The sequence below is a fragment of the Oratosquilla oratoria genome, chromosome 16 (assembly GCF_046742065.1).
Source record: "Oratosquilla oratoria isolate Oo_2021 chromosome 16, ASM4674206v1, whole genome shotgun sequence".
NCBI classification, from domain to species: domain Eukaryota; kingdom Metazoa; phylum Arthropoda; class Malacostraca; order Stomatopoda; family Squillidae; genus Oratosquilla; species Oratosquilla oratoria.
The window spans coordinates 14,806,100-14,833,182 of NC_134792.1; the positions used below are offsets into that span (position 1 = coordinate 14,806,100).

Sequence of the window (27,083 nt, forward strand, 5' to 3'; positions counted from 1 at the left end):
ATGAGAGCAGGTAAGCACCTGGTCTGGATGGATGCCATGCAGAATGTCTAAAGGAAGGAGGTACAGTGATGGTGGACTGACTGGTGAGGTTATTTAATGTTTGCTGGAGAGAGGGTAGAGTACCAGAGGACTGGAGGAGTGCCTGTATAGTTCCACTTTATAAGGGAAAAGGGGATAAGTGTGAATGTAGTAGTTTCAGAGGGATTAGCTTGTTAAGTGTAGTTGGGAAGGCTTCTGGGAGGATCTTGATTGAGAGGATTAGGAGAGGAACAGAGGGAGTAATTGGTGAGGAACAGTGGATTTAGGACAGATCAGATCTTTGTGGTAAGACAAATATGTGAGAAAGCTATAGGAAAGGGGAAGGATGTATTTTGGGCTTTTATGGATCTGGAAAAGGCTTACGATAGGGTAGACAGAAAGGCATTGTGGGAGGTTATGCAGATATATGGGATAGGAGGAAAGCTTCTAGGAGCTGTCAAGAGTTTTTATGAGAGTAATAGAGCTTGTGTCAGGATTAGAAATGGAGAGAGTGAGTGGTTCGAGGTAAAGGTGGGACTTCGTCAAGGATGCGTTATGTCGCCCTGGCTGTTCAATCTATACATGGATGGGGTAGTGAGAGGTAAATGCAAGGGTAGTGAGTCAGGGAATGGAGATGGTTAAAGAAAATGGAGAAAAGTGGGAGGTGAGCCAGTTGTTGTTTGCTGATGACACTGCGCTTGTGGCAGGATCGGAGGAGGGACTGAGGAAGTTGGTGACAGAGTTTGGGAGAGTATGTGATAGAAGAAAGCTAAAGATAAATGTGGGTAAAAGTAAGGTGATGAGATGTACAAGGGGTGAAAGTGGCAGTAGACTGAAAGTGAGCATTAAGGGAAAGCGACTGGAGGAAGTGGATAGTTTTAGATACTTGGGTGCAAATGTGGCAGGAAAAGGTGGAGTGAAGGTGGAGGTAGAATGTAGATTGAGAGAAGCAAGTAAATGCCTTGGTGGATTAAAAAGTGTAATGAGGAATAAACATTTGGGAATGGATGCTAAGAGGAGACTGTATGAAGGCGTGATTGTGCCAACAGCACTGTATGGGGCAGAAACATGGAACATAAGAGAGGGGGAGTTTGAATGTGTTTGAAATGAGGTGTCTGAGAAGTATGATGGGGGTTACTAGGCTAGATAGAGTGAGAAATGAGGAGGTGAGGAGAAGAATGGGGGTGGAAAGGGAGTTGGGAGATAGGGTTGATGAAATAGTATTAGGATGGTTTGGACACATGGAAAGAATGAGTGAAGAAAGACTAGTAAAAGAGGTATGGAAGGCAGATGTGAAGGGAGTAAACATGAGGGGACATCCTAGGATGAGGTGGATGGATGGGGTGAAGGGGGCTTTGGGGAAGAGGGGAATGTCTGTTGAAGAAGGACAGAAGAGGACAGAAGACAGGGGTGAATGGAGAATGGTTGTATATGGATGATGTTGTGATGCATGAGGTGGAATGGGCGGGGGGATGGGGGGTGAGGTAGTATGTGTGAGCAAAATTTGACGCAGCCCAAAGGGATTTCTCCTCGTCTTCTCCTTTTATGCATGGGGGGGGGGGCAGAGAGGGGGGTCGCCGATTTAATGAAGCGGCCTTGCTGTGGATGTGCTGTGTCTTGTGACACTGCTTCTGACCCAGGGCAGTGGACAAGGTGCAGGGATGACTCGTCATCCAGGAGGTGCTAAGATAAGAGGGAGGGTGGAGGTTGTGTGGAGTGTATTCAGGGATGGAATGGGTGGGAATGATTTTATGCCTTTTCCTTTTTTGCTACCTCCCTTGTAAGGGGGAAAAAGCCTTGGTATATGTATGTATGTATGTATTATAAGAATTTTTTATAGATTTAATTTTTAACCTAGTTAATAACGTAATAATACGGGTGTATTCGAGGTACAGTGCATATATTTTGTTATATTCTTGAAAGCTTTGTCTGCATTTTTACCATTACAGTAATCGGCAAGCCAACAATAGCTGTAAAATACTGTCTATAGATGTGCACTGTGAAATAACTTGTTGCTATTGTGCAAATAGAAAGCAGTAGGTCTCATTATTCCAAGTTTAAAAAATCTAAAAAATTTGATATGTTTTGTGTTGAGAAAATTTAATAGCCATCCAGTATAGAATAGTTTTATAGCTAGTTACAGGATATATACAATATATAGAAGTTTCCAGAATATAGTTTGTATTAATGTTTCATTCATTCTATACTATGGGAGTTATAGCCATTGGAATGTATTTCTATTTTTTAATAAATACTCAATAAATATTATTAATTCAAATTCCTGAATAATTTGTCAACTGTCAAGTGACAGATGATTTTTATCTTTAAATAATTTAAACTAGCTACTTTACCTTTGTTGACAGTCTATTCAAATTATGTTAACATCTAGAACTCCATCATGTACACACGTACATGACAGTGTAGACAATAGTATATATCCACTACGTATGCACTATGCATGTATGTCTTTATGTATGTAAAAGTCAATGGAAGTGTTTTTGTGTGGTTTACTGTTTTGTAGGAGCTATGTCATGCTGGGATAATGCCCTGAGATAAACTTTGTCCAGTCTCAGAGGCCAGATAGGAATGACATTAGAACATATGTCACAGCATTTTGTGATGACTGAAAAGGGGAGGAACAACAGCAGCTATGAACTGTGTGCACAGGGGAAGGTTGTCTCTCTCTTTCCTGAACTGATTCCTGGTTTTTATGATAACATGGTGAAATTAATTCTGCAGTAAGTACTAGGTAGGGCATCCCCCATTAACCTTTCATCATGATTTGTCACATTTTTTTCTAATATTGTGATAGAAGGTTTATGAGATTGGACAAATGAAATAACAGATGATTTTTTTTTTTAGGGGGGAGGGGAGGGGCACAAAGGAAAAAGAAAATATATAGCTTGAAGTGGCAACTCTGCCATGACAATTTGAAAGTGCTCATAAGCTGGTAGATGATCATGAGCATAAATAATACCATTATATATTTGATATACGTTTATACAAATATACGTGCTTGTGTGCATATATATATATAAAGCTGGTTGAGTGTATATGTGAGTATATTTATCATACAAGTGACTGTTCCACGTAAAAATAAATATACATGAAAAATATTTATAAAATGCTTGCTGAATAGGTGTGGGAGGCTGGTATATGGATCTGCAGAGTAGATTTCCACATAGGGGTCAAGGAGTTAAAGAGTCGGAGGAGTCAAAGGAGTCGGAGTCGGAGGAATCAAAGGAGTCGGAGTCGGACCTTATACCATCCGACTCCGCAACCCTGGTTTCTGCCCCATACAGTGCTGTCAACACAACACTCCTTCATATAATCTCCTCTTAGCATCCATTCCCAAACGTCTATTTCTCATTACACATTTTAATCCACCAAGGCATTTACTTGCTTCTCTCAATCTACATTTCACCTCCACTCCTCCCTTTCCCACCATATTTGTACCCAAGTATCTAAAACTCCATATCCTCCAGTTTCTCTCCCTTAACCACTTCAGTATTAGTCAAATTCTCTTGTGCAGCATCAGCTGCCATATGTATAATTCATCACACTACTTGCATTACAAAATATAAAGTCACTGCTGTATAACTCATTCTCTTTTACTCTGAGTAATACTAAACAGAATGTGATCAAACCAGTTAACAGAATCTGAGGGTAACTCGTGTACAACTACAAAAAATATAATCAAGACGTTGATGTCGGCATCCTTGTGTAGCATTTTGACTTAGCCACCTCACTTGTAAGGAGCAAAAAGCCCTTGGTATATAGATACATGAGAACATAAGAATAAAGGGGACTGCAAGAGACCATAAGGCCTACATTGGGCAGCTCCGTATCCATCACCAAATGTCATCCCCATCCATAAAGTTGTTTAATCGTTTTTTAAAACAACTGATATTTTCAGCGCTTACTACATGGTTACTAAGTTTACTCCATTCATCGACCACCCTATTAGTAAACCAATTCTTGCCTATTTCCTTCTTAAATCTAAATTTGTCCAGTTTATACCCATTACTGCAAGTCCTGCCCTGTTGTTTTATTAAGATGACCTTGTTTGCATCACCCTTGTTATAACCTTTGATCCACTTGAACACTTCTACTAGATCACCCGGTGCTCTGCGTCTTTCCAGAGAGTGTAAGTTAAGGTGCCCAAGCCTCTCTTTGTAAGGCAAATTTCTGAGTCCATGTATCATTTTGGTCATTCTTCTCTGTACTGATTCTAGTGAATTGATGTCCATTCTGTAGGATGGAGACCAAAACTGTACCGCATAGTCAAGGGTGGGTCTAACTATCGCTAGAGTTTAATTACTCTGCACTTCTATTCGTTACTGTCCTAGCAATGAAACCTAATGCTCTGTTAGCTTTATTTCTGGTGCTAATAGACTCACCAGAACTCCCAAGTCCCTCTCGCACTCAGATTTGTCTAAAAACGTGTTATCTAAGCTGTATATATTTTTGGGGTTGTGTAGCCCTACGTTTAACACGCTACACTTAGAGATATTGAAGTTCATTTGCCATTTCACTGACCATGTGTGATCAAAAGTACTTACTTGTGCGTCGATGACGACGGTTCTTCGGTCGCTCCTGGGTGGGTCCTTGCCTTCCTTCTTAACACACACTCCACTGCGCCTAGTCTAAATCTAGCCTAATTCCCTACCTCCTAACCATTAATACTAGCCTACCCGATCCTCCTTTGTGTATACTTCTCTTACATTCACATTCACCCCATCACCCACGCGCGGTCCTTCCCAGGCACTGGCTCACCCACGCCGACGCGAGGGCACTCCCCCCCCTCTGGTGGGAAGGGGGATACCAGCGCTCGTGCCCTTTGACCCCCTCCCCCCCGAAGGAGGGGGAGGGGGTGCCAGCCGTCCGTCCCCGTCCGCGTCATATACACTCACGCTCACACCACACCCCCCTTGATCTCGAGATCAACCTACTCCTCGTCTTCTCCTTCCTCTACATCATAGTCCTGCAGCCACCTTGGCGGGCGTCTTTCGCGGCGGGGTCTCCGAGACACCCCATCCTCATTCGTTGTCGCTCCGTGGCCTTCCCACTGATCTAAAAATAACTGGATCACGGATCGGTGTCCTGATTATGAGGTCGGCAACAGCCATATTGGTAGTACCAAAACAAACCCACGCCACGCGATTGACTGATAGCATTGATAGCGTCCCTTACAGTTCTCGGCAGCTTTCGCTTCTATATACTGGCGTGTTTTACATATTTAACGATCATTTTACAATGCCAACTTGTGCTGCATTCAACTGCACCAACCGGAGAAAAGGTGGATGTGAGCAGTCCTTCCACTCGTAAGTAAATTAAGGTTTTATTACCCAAAACATCCCGATACCCATCAACAAATGATGCGGCCATCAGGAGCCATAAAATGTTAGGGGTTGTCATGTTAATGCTATGTATTTATTATCTGTAAGAAATAGATCTAGCAGCAATAGCAGGATAAATATTTATCATTTAAAATATCTTATAAGGCTCAAACGCTGTCCAGAGCTGTGTAGCTGTATAGAACCAGTTGTTCTTCCTGATTACATGTGTAGGCTTTTTCTATATTGTGAAGTGTGAGGAATTAATATTAGATGGGCTGAATTACTATTCGGGGCCCGTTCAAAAATTATGTAACGTTTTTTTCTGGTGAAATTCGACACCCCCCACCCCATGTACTATTATGTACTATTATGTTTCAACTCATAAGAATTTATCCATCTACCGGTCTCAACTACTGTTACGGAAGAGTATGATTTTTCAGGACCAAACATAGCGGGTATGTGTCTTCGTTTCTATTTAATGAATATGAACCACTAGTACTATTGTAACTGATGTATGTACATTCTTTTTACTGAACGATTTCCGTGTCAAAGTTTCTGTTTCAGGATCGATGTGAAATATATTGTTTCAAAAGCACCGATGCATATCCATGTGTAAGAAGCCGGTAGTTGTACGAATGGTAATCAGGTGAAATACATGCTGAGTCAACAAGTCAAGATTCGACGCCTACTGTTGTTATAAACAAAGATTGGAAGGGGTTTGGAAGGCGTCGTTCTGTCTATGTAAACACACCGACGGAGGTGACTGCTTTATAATCGCTGATGTAATCTAAACTGTGTTAGCTGCAGACCACCTCCGTGAAGACATACCACTTGCACAATGACGTCATGTTTTTGCTTCTATTTTGCTTATGCAGCAATAATTCTGGAAGGACTGTAACAGCCTCTCGGATTGGAGGTAAATGGGTATGTAGAGTAATACTATTGGCTTTAAAAGGAAAAGACACGCCCTTAAGGTGTGTCACTTGTGTTGAAACGTAAAAGACTATTGGACGAATAAAAAGTGACGTCTGAACGAAGGTGCTCTGAAGTATTGGAGAGAACCGGTGGGCACTCTGCGTGTAGTCCGTTAGTTTAACAAGCAAGAAATTCACCACCCTTTTATTAACCCAAAGGTCGAGAGAACTAGGCATGGGGCCTAATGAAATTGGAAACTAGTGAGACTAAAGAAATACAAGGCATAGGGCCTACTGCATAAGAAGAACTTGAACATTTAGTGAAACTCACGTAACGAAGGCAAGGGGCCTCGAGACGAGTGGAATTACAAGTCAAATATAAGTGTAATGGTCGAGGACCGACAGTGGTGGTGACAGTGGTGACAAGGGTGGTGAAAGTGGTGAACAGCGGTGCGACGAACTGAATGTTAAACATACTCCGAAGAGACTGGTGACAAGAAACTGGTGACAAGAAACGGGTGCAAGAAACGGATACAAGAAAGTCTACGGGAACAATACAACCAAAATAAAGAGTGTATTGGTTCCAAGGACGGTCGACTACGAGAGAAATCTACAAACCAAGTAACTGCTACGATTGGAACAAGCATTCTTCAAGGTGATCATCATCTACAAGGCGGTCTTCAAGGCAGAGTGTGTGATGGAGCTGAGGAACAACGTCGCTGACGAATGACAAGGCCGTAGAAGGACGTCAAGATAGAAGTTGACATCACGAAGTGACATCGCAAGCAGCCAGGCTAAAGCAAGGTATTAGTAATTAGTATGAGTACCGCTCAGAATTCTAACGTGTTAAGACATGAAGTTCACACCTCAAACACAAATATTCCAAAATTTACTGGAGAATCTAATACCTATGGGGTTAATAAATTCCTCAATCTCATTGATATTCTCGTAGTCAGTAAAACATTACTGACGAGGGTAGGAAGATAGAAATTCTCAAAGAAAATATCAATCCTGAGCATGGCAGGGCTAGATTTATCATTAATTTCCAGCAAATGGAGGAGATTAACCAATATCAGAATTACAAAAAAAGCCTTCATCAAACATTTTATGTCTAAATGTGATCAGGATCCTATTAGGTCATTGGTAAAAATGATTAAGGAAGTTAGGACAAGTGAAACTGACACAGCGTACTTAGCTAGATTAGATAGATGGTCAAAAGACATGAATTCTATCTTGAAAGATTCAGACTGGATAGAAAGATCTAGTGACAAGATGAAAATTGCACAGGTAATCAAATTGATTACATTTAGCTTATTGGCAAAGAATTCTGATGACTTAACAGAAGAAAGGCTGTACAAGGATCTAAAATCAAATATAAGTTTAGAAGTAGATTATCTTAAAGGATACAGTGGAACCAGAACAATAAACCCATATGTAATGCCTATAAATCAACAAAGCCAATATAGGAACTCTAGAGAGTTTAAGAAAACCGAAGTAGGACATAGGCGGCCTGCTAGAAGTCCATCTAGGGATAGGGATACCAGAATCCTATGTTTTAATTGTAATACATGGGGACACAAAGCACAAGAATGTTTTTATGGGATTATTTGCAGAAATTGTAAATACGAAGGACACCATGAGTATCAATGTAGGAACCCTCCATTCTGTATTTATCATAATAAAATAGGATATAGGACTCATGAGTGCCGAAATTTTCGGGTACCCCCAGGGCTAAGAGGAAAACCCCCAGACACAGAATAAACAGTTTCAGACCTCCCCATATATATACCGATAGGCGGTATTGTGTTAAATATGGGAATGCAAGGGAGATAAAAGAAACTGACAAACTGATAATTACTGTTGGTAAAACTTCTGTAGGACCTCTCATTGCGGGTAAAGTGTTCAATAAGCCTATTCAAATTTTTATTGATACAGGGTCTGTAGTTAATGTAATTACTAGTAAAGTTTTACACCATTTGAACCCTGGAGTGAAAATGTTGGAACCAATCCGTTACTCATTGCAAGGTGTAACTGGAAATCAGTTAAAAACATTGGGTAAGGTGGAACTAGAAGTTGCCTTATATACAAATGAACATTTGTACATCCCAGTGATAGTGGTAGAAGAGTCTGTTTTTCCAGATTTATTGATAGGATTTGCAACTATGAGAAAAGAAAACATGGTAATTTGTCCTGCTGACTTAGGAATTTTAGTGAAGTCACAGTTAATCCCATTCTTAAATCAACCAGACTTAAGACCAGTGACAGGAATCAATGAATCCTTAGATAACATTTCTGTGGTAAATTGAGATTAAGTCTTATTATTATTTTTATATACATGAAAATGGTGTTAAAGAATTGTATACTGGTGCTGTAGATTCCTTATATATGTGATTCTCATATGTTTTATACTTTGTAATAGGTTTAGATCCTATACAGCACTTTTAGTCGTGTGTATCTAATTGAATCCTATGTAGACATCTTTTGTTTTTGTTAAGTTACTGATACGAAGACGTTCTAGACGTCGCTTGTTTGTTTACATCCGCTTACAATTAAACTACAGTAAATAAGACCCCGTTTTTCAACTTTCCTCACCGACACACTGCTACAATTTCTATCTTAGATAGCGAGACCGAGCGGTCCCAGAGATTACTAAATTATTAACTACAGAAGCCTTGATAATTGCAGATTGCGGAGTAACAAGGTTGACATTGTTACATCCCATGTCAATTGATAAGGTTGAAGTGTGTTTGAAAGGAATCAATGTAGACTCTGAAATAATTACAGTCCCAGAATTAGTTAAAATTAAAGGATTGAAGTGGGACTCAGGGATTTATAAGACAAATAAGAACAGAGTAGAAGTATTAGTAATTAATACTATGAATAAAGAGATAGTTTTAAAGAAAGGTACACAAATAGGATGTATTCAGGTGTGTACTAAACCTATTAAGATTTTAAATGAGACTAGTGAGAAGATAGAATTACCAACTTCATCAATCTGTTCAGTTCAAGAAGGAATAGACTTAAGAAATAGATATAAAGAATTATTACAATCAACTAATTGCCCTGAGTTGGATGAAGGTTTATTTGCTTTGCTTGTGAAACACAAAAAAGCAATTGCTTTGCCGGGGGACGCCTTAGGCAAAACAACTGTTTTAAAACATCACATTAAGTTAAAACCAGGAACACAACCTATCTACATACCAGCCTACAGAGTTCCTCACTCTAAATTAGCTGTAGTAGATAAACTAATCACTGAAATGTTATCACAGGATATTATTGAACATAGTAAAAGTGAGTGGAATTTTCCGCTGATCTTAGTACCAAAGTCTGATGGGACTATGCACCCAGTTATTGATTACAGGGAATTGAATAAGCACACCATTCATGATAGGTTACCATTACCCATTATCGGTGACATTTTGAGAAGTTTGGGGACTGAGAATAGATATTTTAGTACTATAGATATCAAATCAGCTTTTTGGCAAATAGAATTGCATTTTCTACTACAACAGGACATTATGAGTTCAAGAGAATGCCATTTGGGTTATGTAATAGTCCATTAACTTACATGAGATTAATGAATACTATTCTAGATGGATTGTTAGGAAACACTGCCAGTGTATTTCTAGATGACATTTTAATAGTTTCTCAGACTGCAGTGGAGCACTTTAAGAAATTAGATTTGATATTCTCAAGACTAGGAGAAGCAGGGTTAAAAGTAAAGCTTGAAAAATGCAAGTTCTTGCAAGATAGTGTCATTTACTTAGGACATAAGATAGACAGACACGGACTTAGTACAGTAAATTCAAAGATTGACGCTGTCAAGAATTTTCCAGTTCCGACCAATGTAGACAAGGTTAGGAGCTTTTTGGGATTAACAGGATATTATAGAAAATTTATTCAAAGTTATGCTGACATTGCTAATCCACTAAGTTCTTTGTTAAGAAAGGACTCAAAGTTCATATGGGGACCTGCACAACAGCAAGCTTTTGACAAGTTGAAAGAGAAACTCACGAGTTCACCTATATTAATTTTTCCCGACCATGAAAAAGAATTCATTCTTTGTACTGATGCGTCTGACATAGGATTAGGAGGCATACTCATGCAAGAGAGAAATGGAACTTTGAAACCCATAGCTTACACATCAAGACTTTGTAATAGTGCGGAGAGAAACTACTCTATAACAGAAAGAGAAACTTTAGCAGTAATTTATACTTTAGAAAGTTTTAGGGATATGATCCTAGGGTATCCCATCAGAGTTTGGACTGATCACACAGCTATTCAGAACTTATTTAAGCATAAGAATCTTAGAGGCAGACTTGCTAGATGGTTTACGATACTCCAGTGCTATGAAGTTCAATTTGAATATATTCCGGGTAGAAGGAATGTAGCAGATCCACTTTCTAGAAACATTAGTCAACCAATGACTGGGACTGGGTTGATTAATTTTGTTTGTAGTATAGAAGAATTAGTAAATTTAGATGAAGAAATGCTAATAAGAGAACAGAGAGATGATGAGACATGTGATTCAATAATCAAACAATTGATGAACCCAAGAGGAGATCCTCCAAAGCTACCAAAGGGGTATAAGATAGAGGAATTTCATTTGATTAATGGAATTTTGTATAGGAAAACATTTGTAAGTGGGAAAGATATTTCTAGAGGTCAAGTAAATCAGTTGGTTATACCACGAACTCTTGTAAATGAGATATTGAAATTACTTCATGATAGTGATTGTAGTTCACATCCTGGAAAGGATAAAACTTATAGACAAGCGCAACTTAAATACTTTTGGCCAGGTATGAAGAAATCTATATATGATTATATAGAAAAGTGTGTAAAATGTGTAAAGGTGAAGGGAAATACACCAAATCCTGCTCCTATACTCACCTATCCCATTCCACAGAAACCTTGGGAAAGAGTTCACATTGATACATTAGAATTACCTATGTCAGAGAACGGCTTTAAATACCTATTTGTTGCTATTTATTATTTTTCAAGATTCTGTATATTACAACCCATAATCAATAAGAAAGCTGAAACTATTGCTTCCGTAATCTATGATCAGATAATCTGTAATTTTACTACACCTAATATCTTAGTTTCAGATAATGGGACTGAATTTAATAACAAAATCTTGGAAAATTTATGTAGTGTATTCCACATCAAGAAAGTCAAAATAGTCGTGAATCATCCCAAAGGTAACGGAGTAGTAGAAAGGTTAAACAAAAAAGATAATTATATGTCTTAGAACCCTAATAAGTCCTCATAGTGTAACTTGGAATACTTGGATTCCTTGTGTTAAGTGTACTCTGAACAATCAAATTAATGTAGCAACTCGTGATACACCTCATTTTATAATTTTTGGGGAGGACAAAACTCTGCCATATGAAATGTTGACTGCAGAGCAGAAGCCCATATATAATATGGATGATTATATATCAAATAGGATAAATACTCTTCAAAGTATTCACCAAAGAGTTAGGAAACATATGCAGGTCTATTCACAAGAGATGAAGGAACAACAACACAAAATAGCTCATAAACTAACTTCACCCAATAATAAACTTTCACCAAGGTACACTGGTCCATATAGGGTAATTGATTCTGCAGGTGGGAACAAATTTAGACTTAAACATTTAGAATCAAGAGAAGAATTGATAGGACATTTAGATGACATAAGGAAAATTAGCTTGCAGATCTATGAAGATAATTATAGTAATACTCTTTGTATCAATGTTGACAACACTGAAGAGTATAAGGAAAACTTTGACTATTCTTGATGAGTTGAATATTAATCTTGATGTATTTTACAGATAGCATTGACCATTTGTATGTATTTGGGATGGGAAACCTAAACAACTGGAACTCGGTGTCAAGCAGATACATGGAAACCTAAAACCTAGGATCTGCTGTGGTCAGACTTGGAACCTTAAGGACCTCTCATCTGAGTACACACATGAGTATTGTGACAATTTTAAAGTAATAAGACTATCTTTGAAAATGAAGTGTGTTGAAAATCAAATATGAATATTGAACAAGAAGAGACACTCAAACTCTAGATTAGTGTGTTTGGTAAATTAATTGCTATTATCTTTGAAAAGATGATAAACCTTTCACAATTGAAAGCTAGTGCTCATAGTGAATTTTCTAATCAATTACATCCTTTTTGTAGACAATCTAAGAGAAAGCATGAACTCTTTTGTGTTCCGAGAAGCTTCACATGAATTCTCTGGTTAGGAATGTGTCTGTTATGAACAATTGTCATTACCAACGAATTTTGGTAGACCAAATCCCTCATTGTAACATACAAGGATCTCATTACTTGTTTTTCCCTAACAAGACAAAGGTTTCAATCAATTGTCCCGGGTTAAGTCCTAAATTGGATTTGGTTGAAGGTCTTGTCTCTATTCAAGATAACTGCGAATTGCATGCAGACACTATTTCCACCATTTCTAATACCCTTAATACAATGCATTTAACTGATGACACCTACATTTCAACCTTCAACTTCACATTGCCTGAAAACTCCCCTCCTTTGAAAATTAAGAGAAGACCATTGTCAAGATCTCCCTCAAATGATTTACATATACCAATCATTGTTATACCTTTACTTTCAATGTTGGTGGCAGCACTGATTGCCTTTGTTGTATTCCGGAGGTTGGCTCTGTCAAGGCAAATCAACCATGTAACCGCTTAATTCAATTATATGTACGATTTTAGTGCCTTATATATTGACATGCATGTTATTCACATTTATAGGTATTATGTTTATGTATTATTCACCATTTATTGCATGAATGATGTATTTTGGAGGGTTGCTTATTTCTTGATAACCAATTACGCAAGGGTAGATTAGCTTATTCTAGAAATATATTAGCAAGCCCTGTAAGAGGGAAATAAGAAATTGGTCGGGACGACCAACGGTAGCTGCCGAGCCCTGTAAGAGGCCGGTAGTTGTACGAATGGTAATCAGGTGAAATACATGCTGAGTCAACAAGTCAAGATTCGACGCCTACTGTTGTTATAAACAAAGATTGGAAGGCGTTTGGAAGGCGTCGTTCTGTCTATGTAAACACACCGACGGAGGTGACTGCTTTATAATCGCTGATGTAATCTAAACTGTGTTAGCTGCAGACCACCTCCGTGAAGACATACCACTTGCACAATGACGTCATGTTTTTGCTTCTATTTTGCTTATGCAGCAATAATTCTGGAAGGACTGTAACAGCCTCTCGGATTGGAGGTAAATGGGTATGTAGAGTAATACTATTGGCTTTAAAAGGAAAAGACACGCCCTTAAGGTGTGTCACTTGTGTTGAAACGTAAAAGACTATTGGACGAATAAAAAGTGACGTCTGAACGAAGGTGCTCTGAAGTATTGGAGAGAACCGGTGGGCACTCTGCGTGTAGTCCGTTAGTTTAACAAGCAAGAAATTCACCACCCTTTTATTAACCCAAAGGTCGAGAGAACTAGGCATGGGGCCTAATGAAATTGGAAACTAGTGAGACTAAAGGAAATACAAGGCATAGGGCCTACTGCATAAGAAGAACTTGAACATTTAGTGAAACTCACGTAACGAAGGCAAAGGGCCTCGAGACGAGTGGAATTACAAGTCAAATATAAGTGTAATGGTCGAGGACCGACAGTGGTGGTGACAGTGGTGACGAGGGTGGTGAAACATGTATATCACTATCGTCCAATATTTAAGGCACCTGTAATGTGTGGTAAGTGCCAAACACGCAGTACTTTTGGTTGGAATTTATTGCGTAGGTCTACACACAAGTATGGCAGGAAGTGATCTGTCACAAGCGAATGCTTGGGGAATCATGACGCGCCCGTGGCCTATTTCTGATACATTGTTGCCAGGCGGGAAAAAGATTCCCCAAGCATTCGCTTGTGGTAGATCACTTCCTGCCATACTTGTGTGTAGACCTACGCAATAAACTCCTACCAAAAGTACTGCGTGTTTGGCACTTACCACAGTGGTGACCTCCTGGAGTGACAGTGCCCAAGTGACCCTAATACCCAGTGCTCCATACCTAAGTGATTTAGGGTCATACACATTACGTGGTTAAGTGCCTATGCGTATTCATAAACTGTGACTCGTCACGCGCATGGAACTACGCATTTACAGTACAGAGAAGAATGACCAAAATGATACAAGGACTCGGAAATTTGCCTTACGAAGAGAGGCTTAGGCACCTAAACTTACACTCTCTGGAAAGACGCAGAGTGCGGGGTGATCTAATAGAAGTGTTCAAGTGGATCAAAGGCTATAACAAGGGTGATGCAAACAAGGTCATCATAATAAAACAACAGGGCAGGACTCGCAGTAATGGGTATAAACTGGACAAATTTAGATTTAAGAAGGAAATAGGCAAGAATTGGTTTACAAATAGGGTGGTCGATGAATGGAATAAACTTAGTAACCACGTAGTAAGCGCTGAAACTATCAGTTGTTTTAAAAAACGATTAGACAACTTTATGGATGGGGACGACAGGTGGTGATGGATACGGAGCTGCCTAGTGTAGGCCTTATGGTCTTTTGCAGTCTCCTTTATTTCTTATGTTCTTATGTTCTTATTTACGAACTTCAAAGTGCGCTAGAAATAATCGGAGTGTGCGGCATTGTTAACAGCCCTGATCTACACGCAACACGTATACGACACACAACATGTATACTGGGGAAACATCCGACAAAGACAACATGAATCACCCTTTTCCACCTACAACCACTGTAGCCACTTCAACGACAGCAGCAGCAGCAGCAGGAAGCACTTCTTCCTTTACACATTCCACGACTTCGGCCGCCGTCGCTGTTCGACCTCCACCATTCGACGAAGCATCGCCGGTAAGATGGTTTTTGTTGCTAGAGGCGCAATTTGCACTAGCTAACATAACCGTCCCCCAAACGAAGTTCAACCATGCACTTGCGAACTTAAACATCCCAGTGCTCAACCAGCTCGACGACGATGTCGTTACTTCCGGTGATTACGACCGCTTGAAGAAGGCGCTAATCGATGTCCTTACCAGGTCTCCGCCGGAACTCTTCGATGCCTTGGTCCACCAGAACAATATAATGTATAACAAGCCGACGACCTTCCTACGAGAACTTCGCACCATAGGGAAGCAACTAGGTGTCGACGACGACTTCATCCGCCTAAAGTTTTTACGTGCAGTGCCAAGTGACATCCGACCACTATTTGTAACACACGCCGGTAACCTTGATGAATTGGCTCGCGTCGCCGACACTCTCATGGCCCATGGCCACGGAAACACAAGGGATTAAGCCATCTAAAGACCATACCACAAATGTGCTGTACACGATACAATAGCAATATTCACAATAAATACTAATGTAGGTTTTGTTCTGTAAATATTCACTGGAGGTTTCTTGGAATATTGTGGATACGTGTATGTTTAGTGACAGGTGAAATTTGTTTGTTGAAATACATGTGTAGTTAGTTGTGCAAATAAAGTAATTGTAATCCAGTAATTAACTGTGTGCATTTCAATGACCAGATGACTAGATTTCGAAAAACGCCGAAGATGACTGCTTGTCAAGATTCGAGAGATTGAGATTATAACATGTGGTCACACTCACACACACATATGTGAAGGCCTAATTTATGCTTCGCACAAAATAATGTACATAGGATACAACCACTGATCTATATTGTTATGCAGATCAGTGGATACAAGTTAAAACATCTACATGTTCTCTTGTTTATGTCAGTTTTAGCGTACTTGTTTGATTACTTTTATGGTCAAATACCGGTACATGTAGACATGTACTGTTTCATAAACCACACAGGAAAACTTAAATAATAATCGCATCACTATCACGCAGCCCATACCAGCCACATAGGCCACGAGAGTAACACGACAGCTCCCATGACCGGCGGAGCGGTTCACACGTGCTAATGTTTTGGTACTACCAATATGGCGGCCATGTCCCGCCTGCCCACCTCACTCCTGGGGCAGCCCACGGCCCGTATACGCTATCCAGGTGTTATACAGATCAGTGGGCCTTCCTCCTCATCTTCTCCTTCACTCACTACCTGCCGAACATCCAAGATATGCCGCGGCACTCCCTCAACAGAAACATTGTTCCGTGAGTTCACCTCCGTCACTGTCCCTCTTGTCCACTGTGACGTGCACTTCCTGTCCTTTGGTCTCACTCATACCTCCTCCCCCACCTGCACTGAGGCGGGGCCTTCTTTGGCATTGGCCGGCGGTTCCGGTCCCTGCAGCGGATGCCGCCAATCGTATTTGAACACGGCCTTTTGCGGAACCGAGCGGTCGTCTTGGCCTGACCTGGGGGAGATATTATACCAAAAAACTGCCTCCGTCGGCGGTATTCGCGCCCTCTCAGCTATGGCCTTAATTGTACGATGGTGTCGTTCTACTATCCCATTTCTGCTCGGTCGGTACGCTGCCCGGAAGAAGCGTCTTGTGTTCTACTTGTCCAATGTACCTTTCAGCGCCTCCGACCGAAACGCCGCGCCGTGCCGTTGTCCATCAGGACTTCATCCACTGGGCCCCGCTCCAAAAATACCTCGTTAATCACCCGCAATCGACCATCGATAAGTATCTGGTGCCTTGATAGTGGGTTACGTCAATCGCCAACCGCCCCCAGTTCTCTTCCACGCAGAGCTCCCCCGCTGAATGAGGTCTGGGGGCGGGGTCTATGGACTGACAGCGGGCACACGCCCTCACCGCATGCCGCACTTCTTCCCTTGATATGTTCGGGTTAACCTTCCTTGCCAGGAACAATGACCTATCAACCCCTAGGTGATGCGTTTCGTGCAACTCTTTCGCACGAAAGGACCCAGCGGCGCACACCTCGAGCTTCTTCTCGTCCTGTTCTTCCTTCGCTTTCAGCCAGCTCTTCTTTACTCTGGTAAGTGCGTCTGCTTTGTTCGTCTCCGAGGATACCTCCCTCACCCTTATCTTCATGCCGAACTCGTCGATTAACTCTCTCAGGATCCCGAGGCGGCGCTTCACAAGGATCTCTGCAGCTCCTTTCGTGCGTACTCTCTTCTCAGCCGTCAGCACCGAGTTCATCCACCCCGCTACCGTGGCTGAGTCCGTCCTGATCTCGATCTCACGTAGCCCCCATTTCAGCGCCAAATTGATTCCTTTTATGACCGCGTCCAACTCTGACACGTTAATATGGTGGTAGTCGTCCTTCTTCCGCTGCCACGCTCCATCTTCGACTACCACGTCCCCAATCTCCAAGACGGCGCCGGTCGCTATACTACTCGCGTCGCACCACACTACGCCATGGCTCTGCTGGGGCGCATTCTACTGTCCTCTCACAGGATCATCGTGCATCGTCCTCTGGACAACGTCGCGTATCATGGTTAGCGTGTCCTCATCAACCTTCTCTCCCCAATCTTTCGATCCCACCCTCCTCTTAATGTAGCTGCATGCCGTACGGAGCCAACCGGCGATCGGGTAGTGGCCCACTAATTTGCCGCAAAGGGAGAAAAGTTCTCGCTTACACATTTCGTCCGTCACCTTCGGGATCTCGTTCCCTCGCCTGAACATCAGCGTTCCGGCCCCGTTCCTTTCCAGTCGCAGTCCCAACACTGCTCCTCCCTCCAACGGCTCCGGTTCCTTAGCTGTCAATCCGTACCGAGCCAAATGTTCCACCACGCTCGACGTTGATACTATGCTATCATCCACCAGTATGTCGTCGAGGTACGAGTCAGTGCCTTTCTTCATCGCTTCAGTCTTCTCCAGTACCGTCTTCAGGATTCTCGTCATGATCTTCGGGGCCGAGCTGAGCCCAAAACCCAGTCTGGTCAAGCAGTAAAATTTCCCTTTGTATTTTACTAGCTGGTACTTCCATAGCTTCTTCGTCACGTGAATTTGCAGGTAAGCCGCCCGCAAGTCTACAACTGCGGACGCCCCCCTCCTTCGGCGCCACCTGCGTAGGGTCTCGCTACACACATCTACAAAATCGTCGCCAGTATGACACTTCACAAACTGGTTCAGCTCTCGGAAATCCAGCACCGGTCGTACCTTGCTCTTGGTTGGCTGTACCACTGCCATCAAGGGCAGGATTCCGCCCTCCACTGGTTCCTCCCAGGGACTCAAGATTCCCTCCTCGATCCATCGCTCCACTTCAAGGTCAAAGTCCTCCCTCACCCCCTCTCTGAGGGTCCGCGTGTAGCAGTCGACTTTGTTCTTCAAGACGGGCGAGCTTTCCTTCGGATACCACTCTACTTCCCACTTCCGGCCGTCAAATTCCGCCAGGAAGTCCTCGTCCTCAATCGTGCACGGCGTCGCCCTCTCGCCAGGGTCGAGCTTCGGGGCAGCACCGCCCTCCGCGGCTCCCATTGCCACTCCTATGTCCTCACCCGGCCTCGGTCGGGTCTTCATCCTCTCTTCCGAGCCCCGCTTCATTCCAATCCGTATGAGCCCACCGATAAACGTGACTTCTCCAAGCTGGGTAATTCCGTCCATTCCCAGCACCACGTCAATTCCCTCTAGAATCGTTCTAATGACGAGCACTCTTAGTCGTATCGGGATACCCTCCACTATCATTTCAATTTCCTGGTCGCCTTCGCATATCGTCTCTCTCCCGTCGACTGTCTGAACTCTTGAAGTATGACGGTCCTCACGATCGTGGTTGAACAGCCTGAGTCTATCAGCGCCCTCGCGCGTCTCCCTCTCACCCAGACATCCATGATCGGCATACGACTGAACGGTGTCCTTACATTTCCTCGGCGGCCCCTTGCATGGTGGCCGCCGATTTCCCGTTTCCCTGACTGCAATTTCGGGCCATGTGCCCTGGCTGATTGCACGAATAACAGATGAGCTCTACCTCCTTACAGTCCCTTGCAAGGTGACCCAGTCGCCGACACTCGTAACAACGGACCCGCGACATCCCACGCCATCCGTTGTAGTCACCCCCGAGCTCACCCGCTCTCCTTTCTCGGTAGGCGTCAGTGGCCTCGGTTCCGGCCAGCGCGCCTTCTCCCGCCGAGGGCATCCTCCTTTGTGGCTGTTCTTTGGCTACAGCCCCCATCGGCCCTCCATCCTTAGCCTTAGTCAGGAGCCTGGCGCGGGCTATCAGTTCGCCCATGTCTGCCTTTGCTACATTTTCCATTGCCTGCAGCCCAGTCGATATGTAATCTGGAAGCCCATTCACGAAAGCCATTCTCACTACCATCTCCAGGCTGCTGCCTTCGAGATTAACCAGGCCCGCCAATCGCCTGATGTCATTGGCGAACACGTCAACCTGTTCTCCTGTCCACCGCATTCGCTGTAGTTTGCAGAACGCTTCGAAGGGACTCTCGCCAAAAACCTCCTGTAACCTCTCCTTCACCTTTCCCACATCCTTTTGATCTTCGGTTGCCATCTCCATGTAGACGGATAAGGCCACGCCCTCTAAATTTAGCGCGATGTAACTCGCCACATCCTTTACTCCCGTCAGCCGCGCGACCGATCCCGCCTTTGTTAGCCACACGGAGACATCTCCAACCCCGTCAAACGGCCTTAGGGTGTCACTCTTCATCTTGAACGGTTCGTTTCCACTCGCAGGTGCGGACATTAACGGCTCGTTTCCACTCGCGGGTACAGTCATTTTGGCGGTGCCTTGGTAGCTTGTGATCAAAAGTACTTACTTGTGCGTCGATGACGACGGTTCTTCGGTCGCTCCTGGGTGGGTCCTTGCCTTCCTTCTTAACACACACTCCACTGCGCCTAGTCTAAATCTAGCCTAATTCCCTACCTCCTAACCATTAATACTAGCCTACCCGATCCTCCTTTGTGTATACTTCTCTTACACTCACATTCACCCCACCACCCACGCGCGGTCCTTCCCAGGCACTGGCTCACCCACGCCGACGCGAGGGCACTCCCCCCTCTGGTGAGAAGGGGGATACCAGCGCTCGTGCCCTTTGACCCCCTCCCCCTCCTTCGGGGGGGAGGGGGTGCCAGCCGTCCGTCCCCGCCCGCGCCATATACACTCACGCTCACAGCACACCATGTTAACAATTTATTAAGATCATCCTGCAGAATCTCTGCGTTGTCTCCTGACCTAATTAGGCGTCCTATTTTAGTACCGTCCGCAAACTTACTAACATCACTATTTATCCCATCGTTTAAGTCGTTTATGTACATAATGAACAACAAGGGACCCAAAACCGAGCCCTGGGGGACCCCGCTAGTAACATTGCTCCACCTAGATTTTATTCCATTTATGGTGACCCAGTGTTTTCTGTTACTAATCCAAGCTCTAATCCATTCTAACATTTTTCCTCCTATGCCATGGGCTTTAATTTTATTTAGTAGTCTCTGGTGTGGCACCTTGTTGAACGCTTTGCTAAAGTCAAGGTAAATACATTGTAATTTTCATTGTTATCTGACGCCATATATACTTTAGTGTAAAAGGATAGATTAGTCACACATGACTTACCCTTGGAAAAACTATGCTGTGAATCATGAATTAAATTATGTCCTTCGATGTGTTCTCTGAGTCTATTTACTAATACTGATTCAAGCATTTTTCCTATAACCGACGTCAAACTAATTGGCCTGTAGTTGCATATAGACGATCTATCTCCCTTCTTAAAAACAGGAACAACGTTTGCCAGCCTCCAAGCAGTTGGCACAAAACCAGTGTCTACCGATGTATTGAATATTTTAGTTAACTGGTCACAGATTTCAATTTTACACTCCTTTAGCATTCTTGGAAAAATTTCGTCTGGACACGGAGATTTTGTAGCTGTCTTTCAATCTGCTTGACTACTTCTTTACTAATGCTGATATTAGATAGACTACTTTCTTCATCCCCTCTGAAAATCAGATCGCAGCCAGGTACTTTATCTAACCTCTCATTAGTAAACACCGATAGAAAATAATTGTTAAACTCCTCACTCATTTTTTCCTCCGGTTCTATCATGATATTTTCATCGTTTTTAATTGGTCCTTTTCTTTATTTTTTGTTCTATAGAGGTGAAAGAAACCATTTGGGTTGGATTTTGATTGACTGGCAACCTTAATTTCATAATTATGTTTTGCTGTATGTGTATTCCTTTTAACCAACTTTGCCATTTCGTTATAGCTTGATCTAAGGTGTGATTCCCCATTTTTTATTTTTACGTTAAGTCCCCTTTTCATTCCGATCTCATGTTTCAATCTGTCCGTCATCTATTTGGGCGTATTACTATTTTTCCGTATTGACTTTAGGGGGATAAATGTGTTTTGTGTATTAATAATTATTAATACACAAATCACATTTATCCCCCTAAAGTCAATACGGAAAAATAGTAATACGCCCAAATAGATGACGGACAGATTGAAACATGAGATGAAATGTATAGCAATCTAACTGATCTAATTATAATTAGATCAGTTAGATTGCTATACATTTCATCCAAATCGCTGACCTGACTGTTGAGCCCTCGCCCCCAAATGACCTGACCCAGGGTATGCATATTACCCTCCGTGACCCGACCCCTAGTCATGACCTAACCCCCAGTCATGCACTGAGACCCGACAATGTTCGAAACGTCCGCATGACATTTTGTATTACATTTCAAATAGGTTTTTATATTGTCAAAGTTTGCTTTCCTGAAGTCTGGTACTTGGATGTTATTCGTACTTTTGAATTTTTCCCAAATAACATTAAATCTTATTTCTTGATGATCGCTAGAGCCTAGACTATCTCCCACTATTACGCTGCTAATTTGATGTTCATTATTAGTTAAAATGAAGTCCAGGGTATTTTGTCCCCTCATAGGATCGGTAATCACTTGTTTTAGGAAATTATCCTGCACCACATCTAGAAATTTCTTCGCTTCATGATCTATTAAAGTTTTCCAGTCAATGTTTCTATAATTAAAATCTCCCATAATCACAACGTTTTTGTACTGGGACGCTATGCGAATTTCATGAATCAGGGGATCGGTCTGCTCAATGCTGAGGTTAGGAGGTCTATACAAGACGCCAATAATAACTTTTTTATTCTTGCCTATAATCTCTACCCAAATAGATTCCGTACAGTCCTCTTCCTATATTGAATTGTTGATTATACAGTTTATTGTATTTTTAACAAAAAGTGCTACACCTCCCCCATTCCTGCCAACCCTATCCTTGTGAAAAACTTATATCTTTCTATTTCGATTTCCGGAAGGAAATGTTTATCAGCCATGTTGATCCAGGATTCAGTAATAGCTATAATATCGAAATTCTCTATGCATGCTTTACCTCGCAGCAAATCAATTTTGTTAATTATGCTCCTGCTATTTGTATAGTAAACTTTAAGTTTATTTTCCCTCCACCTGCTTTGGTGATTCTTTTCACAGTCCCTCTCTAAGTTGCTTCTATTGCCTAAACTATATTCCGATACTTCCCCTCTACTCCCACGCAATCTACCCGAAAAAAAACCCCTGTAGGATGCCCACTTCTCGCTCAAGGGATTCAGCTAGGAGCCGAAATCCTCTGGGCAACAAGTGCACCCCGTCCCTTGTGTATAGGTAGTTCTTACCATAAAAGCGGTCCCAGTTGTCGACAAATGCCCATCCATTGGCCTTACAATGTTTTGCCAGCCTGCAATTCATTGCATAGCCCTGGAATGCCATATGCCTCCAACTCTACGCCTCAGAAGGATTCCACATACAACAGAATACCTCCCCTATTTCTAATCTTGTCTAGCGCATCCCGGAATCGCGCAAACAATTCCTCACTCCCTAACTTACCTATATCATTTCCCCCGGCACTTAAGCAAACTACTGGGTCCTTACCTTCCCCTACTAAACACTGTTCAATCCTATCTCTAACATCTATCCCCGCGCCGGAGAAACACACCTGCGTCCTATGTTTCCTATCTTTATCGTAGAAAGCCCTGTCTAAGTACCTCACTTGACTGTCCCCTACAACCAAATATTTTCAATTATATTTCATCCACTTGGTGGATGGGAGTGGACTGGGTGCATGCATACCTTTGAGTTGGTTACCTCCCTTGTAAGGAGGAAGAGGCCCATAGTATATAGTTAGATATTTTCAATGGAATATATTGGTATAAATACAAATTGTAAGTATTATTGGGCAGGAGACAGATGACCCTTCATCTATGAGGAGTAAGATGAGAGGGAAACCACAGGTGGTGGACAGGAGTGGAATGGACGTGTTTTAAGGGTGAAGAAAACTTTGGTGTGTATTTACCTAGTTGTATTTTATGGGACGAGAGCTATGCTCGTAGTGACCCGTTTTCGTATCTCTCCACATCCAGTTTATTCTTAAAATCATGTACAGTTTTGGCATTCACTGTTTCTCCGTTCAGTTTGTTCCAGACATCAATCACTCTATGTGGGAAGCTATTCTGTGTGTATGGACACACGTATACCAAGAGCTCCTTCCTCCATCCCAGGGAGGTAGTTGAAGTCAAAACACATAACTCATCCACCACCCCTCTCTCCCTTTCATCTTGGCTCCTTATGTATATGTATATGTATATATATATATATATATATATATATATATATATATATATATATATATATATATATATATATATATATATGTACATACAAGAAGTTGAGAGGAGTGGAACTGGGAGTGGGGATGGTTCAGTGAGGTAGTCATGGGGTGTGCAAGGATGGTGTATGGAGTGGGGGTAGTGGGCTGAGGCAGGGAAGGGTGTAGAGAAGAAGCAGGACAAGGGTGTACACACCACGATCACATGGCATGGGACGCACATGATGTCACCCACGACCTGATGCTTCTCTGACAGTGCGACCCTGCTTGACCCAACCTAAACTAATCCAGTGCAGTTATGTAATTATGCACTACAGGTACCCGCATGGTATATATATCTGCTCCTGCCGCTTGTAAAATCAGTTCACTTATACTCACCAAAACCTCTTTCTCTTCTTACAGCAGCATTGCAACACTGGTGACCATTCGGAGCGACAATGGACCCATCTACTGCTGTCACCCCCAACGCCATCCTGCCCGTTATCAACACAGTCAACGCAGTCTCCCTGAAGCTGCCACCCTTCTCCACGGTCGACGCTCCCTCCTGGTTTCGCTGGACGGAGATTCAGTTCTGCCTGCGAAATATCAATGTGTCCCAAACGAAGGCAGACTTCGTTCTCGAGGCAATCTCCGAGGATGTGTTCCCACTTCTCCCAATGGCTTGATCAACACAATGGAGTTATCCAGTATGATGCTCTGAAATAGTACCTGCTTCAGGAATTCACGCAGTCAGCAGCCTCCAGAGCCGCAAAAATCCTCCAACTCTCCCAATACCACTGGGGGACATTAAACCAAGTACAGCATACCTCAAGATGATGTCTATCACCCACCTCCCACCCACAGCCAACGGAACCAGCAGGAACGTCGATATGCTTGGTCAATTGTAGCTCATGCACCTCCCAGCGCCCGTCCGATCCACCCTTGGCAATGCTGAGGACATGACCACTGATGAAGTTTCACGGAAGGCGGACCATCTCGCCAATGCCCATGCCGCTGCAGCAAGGAGTCCGGACATCTGTGCTCCTGATGACGTCACGGACAAAATCTCCGCCGCAGCAGCATCGCCAGCCAACAGGTAGAGACGCTGGACCACGCCCCTCTACACCTGTGCTACTACCTTACAAGATTCAGCACCTACACCAAGAAATGCCAACCAAGATGTACCTGAAAAAAAAGGGGCCACTGTCCATCATGGTGGCCTCTACATGCGCAACGGGCATCTACATCAACGACAAGGCCTCTAAACATTGTTTCCTTGTCAACACTGGTGCTTGCAGGTCCATATTTCCTGCATCTGCTACAGAACGCCAGGTCCCCAAGGATGTGTTGGCGTTAGGCTTGTTGCCGCTAACAGCATCACCATAGCCACCTATGGGTGGAAACACCTGCACCTCACCTTCGGGAGTTGCCACTACTCCTGGAACTTCATCCTGGCAGACGTCAAGACGCCCCTCCTCAGTGCTGACTTCCTTGCTCATTACAGGTTACTGGTCGACGTTGCCTACAGCTGCCTAGTCTGCGCAACTGCATCCACTTCAACGTCCCTGCAGGTCCTGGAGCCGCAGCGTCTACGTCGTGGGACCACCCCCCAACACCAAGAGTTGGGGGCCAAACGGCGGCAACCAACCCTGGCCACTGGCTGTACGCAGGTGGCACCGATCCCCAAGAGGAGCTACGTCTGCCTTGGGCAGTACCACAATCCATTTTTCTCAACATGCAATATTACGTTTTTTCTGCACCGAGGGGTGATTTTCCGGCGATCACCCCTCTTCTTCTACTTTTAGCCGGAGATGTAGAGAGCAATCCTGGGCCCACCACAAAATACACATGCCCAACATGCTCTAAACCCATTACTTCGAGCAGACAAAGGGCTCAGTTCAGTGCAATATGTGCAAAAACTGGGCCCACCTCACTTGTACAACACTTGCTGACACAAACCAATACACAAACACTTGGACATGTTCTACCTGCCCTCCAGTAACCCCACTCCCACCTCCCCAACCACAGCCAGCACCCTTACCCACTCCCAATTTCCCTTTGCCCTTATCCCCAATCAGTACTCCCCTTCCTTTGTCCCCAATCTCTCCTTATCTGGCAGGTAGGAATGCTTATGTGTCATATAATGGCCAATCATCGCACATCAGAAACATTAAGAATGGAGTACCACAGGGCTCTGTTCTATCCCCCACGCTCTTTAATCTATACATGCATGACTTATCCACACCAGACACCTCAGAAATACAAATCTCTTCCTACGCAGACGACATAACAATCACATGCACACATCGTAACACAGACAATGCTGCAGAAATAATCCAGCCATACCTTGATACACTCAACACATGGTTCATCACAAACAGACTCAAAATAGCTCCAACCAAATCTACAGCAACACTTCTCACCAACTGGACAAAAGAACACAAATACATACCTCATCTCTACATCAACAACACTCTAATACCACACACAAACACACCGAAAATTCTTGGTGTAACATACGATACATCCATGTCTTTCAAACAACACATCACAAACATAAAAAACAAATGCACACCTAGACTTAAGGCATTTAAGTCAATCACTGGAACAACATTTGGACAAAACAAAGAAACTAATACAACAATATACAAACAATGCATACGCTCAGTGATGAATTATGCGAGTCCTGCATGGGTTCCTAATCTCAGTGAGACACACCACAACACCCTTCAAATCATACAAAACAAAGCCCTAAAAACAATTACAGGCTGCACAAATACAACACCTACAGACCATTTACACCACGAAACAAAAGTCCTCAAAGTCACGGACCATCTCGACATGAGAGGCACACAAACACTTGCTGCAGCCACCACAAACACATCACACCTGCTACACTACATAGCAGAACACCCACACACACCAAGAAACATTAAAACAACACCCAAAGACCTGTATCACGCACAGATACTCCTCTCTTCCTCCACAACCACCAAATACCAGCCTCCGGAAACATATTCATAATCATATCACTCACCGCTCCATTAACACACCGAAAGACAACACACTGCTGCATGCCAGACCCCCTGATATCCACCCTTCTGAATCCTCTCTCCCACGAAAGGACAGAGTCCACCTGGCCAGACTGCGGTGCGGTCACCACCCAGCACTTCTAAGCTACCAGAAGAGGCTGGATGACCGCATTGTGAAGAGCTGCCCAGGATGTAACACTTCACCCCATACCATACAACACATAATGGAAGACTGCATTATACACAATCATGCACGCAAACAACACAACATACACTCTATAAAGGATTTGTGGGAAAACCCAGT

The 27,083-nt window shown here is 43.0% G+C and overlaps 2 protein-coding genes across 2 annotated transcripts in view; one reads left to right on the forward strand and one right to left on the reverse strand.

Annotated features, from left to right (window-relative positions):
- The window catches only part of RnrL (Ribonucleoside diphosphate reductase large subunit), a 190,853-nt gene that overhangs the window by 90,725 nt on the left and 73,045 nt on the right, over positions 1-27,083 (forward strand). The window lies entirely within an intron of this gene.
- On the reverse strand, positions 16,842-18,623 carry LOC143033558 (uncharacterized). Its single transcript, XM_076199050.1, has 3 exons — positions 18,517-18,623; positions 17,712-18,438; positions 16,842-17,567 (listed from the first exon to the last, which is right to left on the reverse strand). The coding sequence occupies exons 1-3, from the start codon at positions 18,621-18,623 to the stop codon at positions 16,842-16,844; spliced, it is 1,560 nt and encodes a 519-aa protein (XP_076055165.1).

What these genes read in the sequence shown, in the direction of transcription:
- LOC143033558 (XM_076199050.1), bottom strand. Translation starts at nt 18,623, where the DNA reads ATGGGAGCCGCGGAGGGCGGTGCTGCCCCGAAGCTCGACCCTGGCGAG. An exon ending in GCGGAATTTGACGGCCGGAA is followed by an intron (nt 18,439 to 18,516) that starts GTGGGAAGTAGA and finishes GCGGACCCTCAG; the next exon opens with AGAGGGGGTGAGGGAGGACT. An exon ending in TCGCCGGTTGGCTCCGTACG is followed by an intron (nt 17,568 to 17,711) that starts GCATGCAGCTAC and finishes GCGCCCCAGCAG; the next exon opens with AGCCATGGCGTAGTGTGGTG.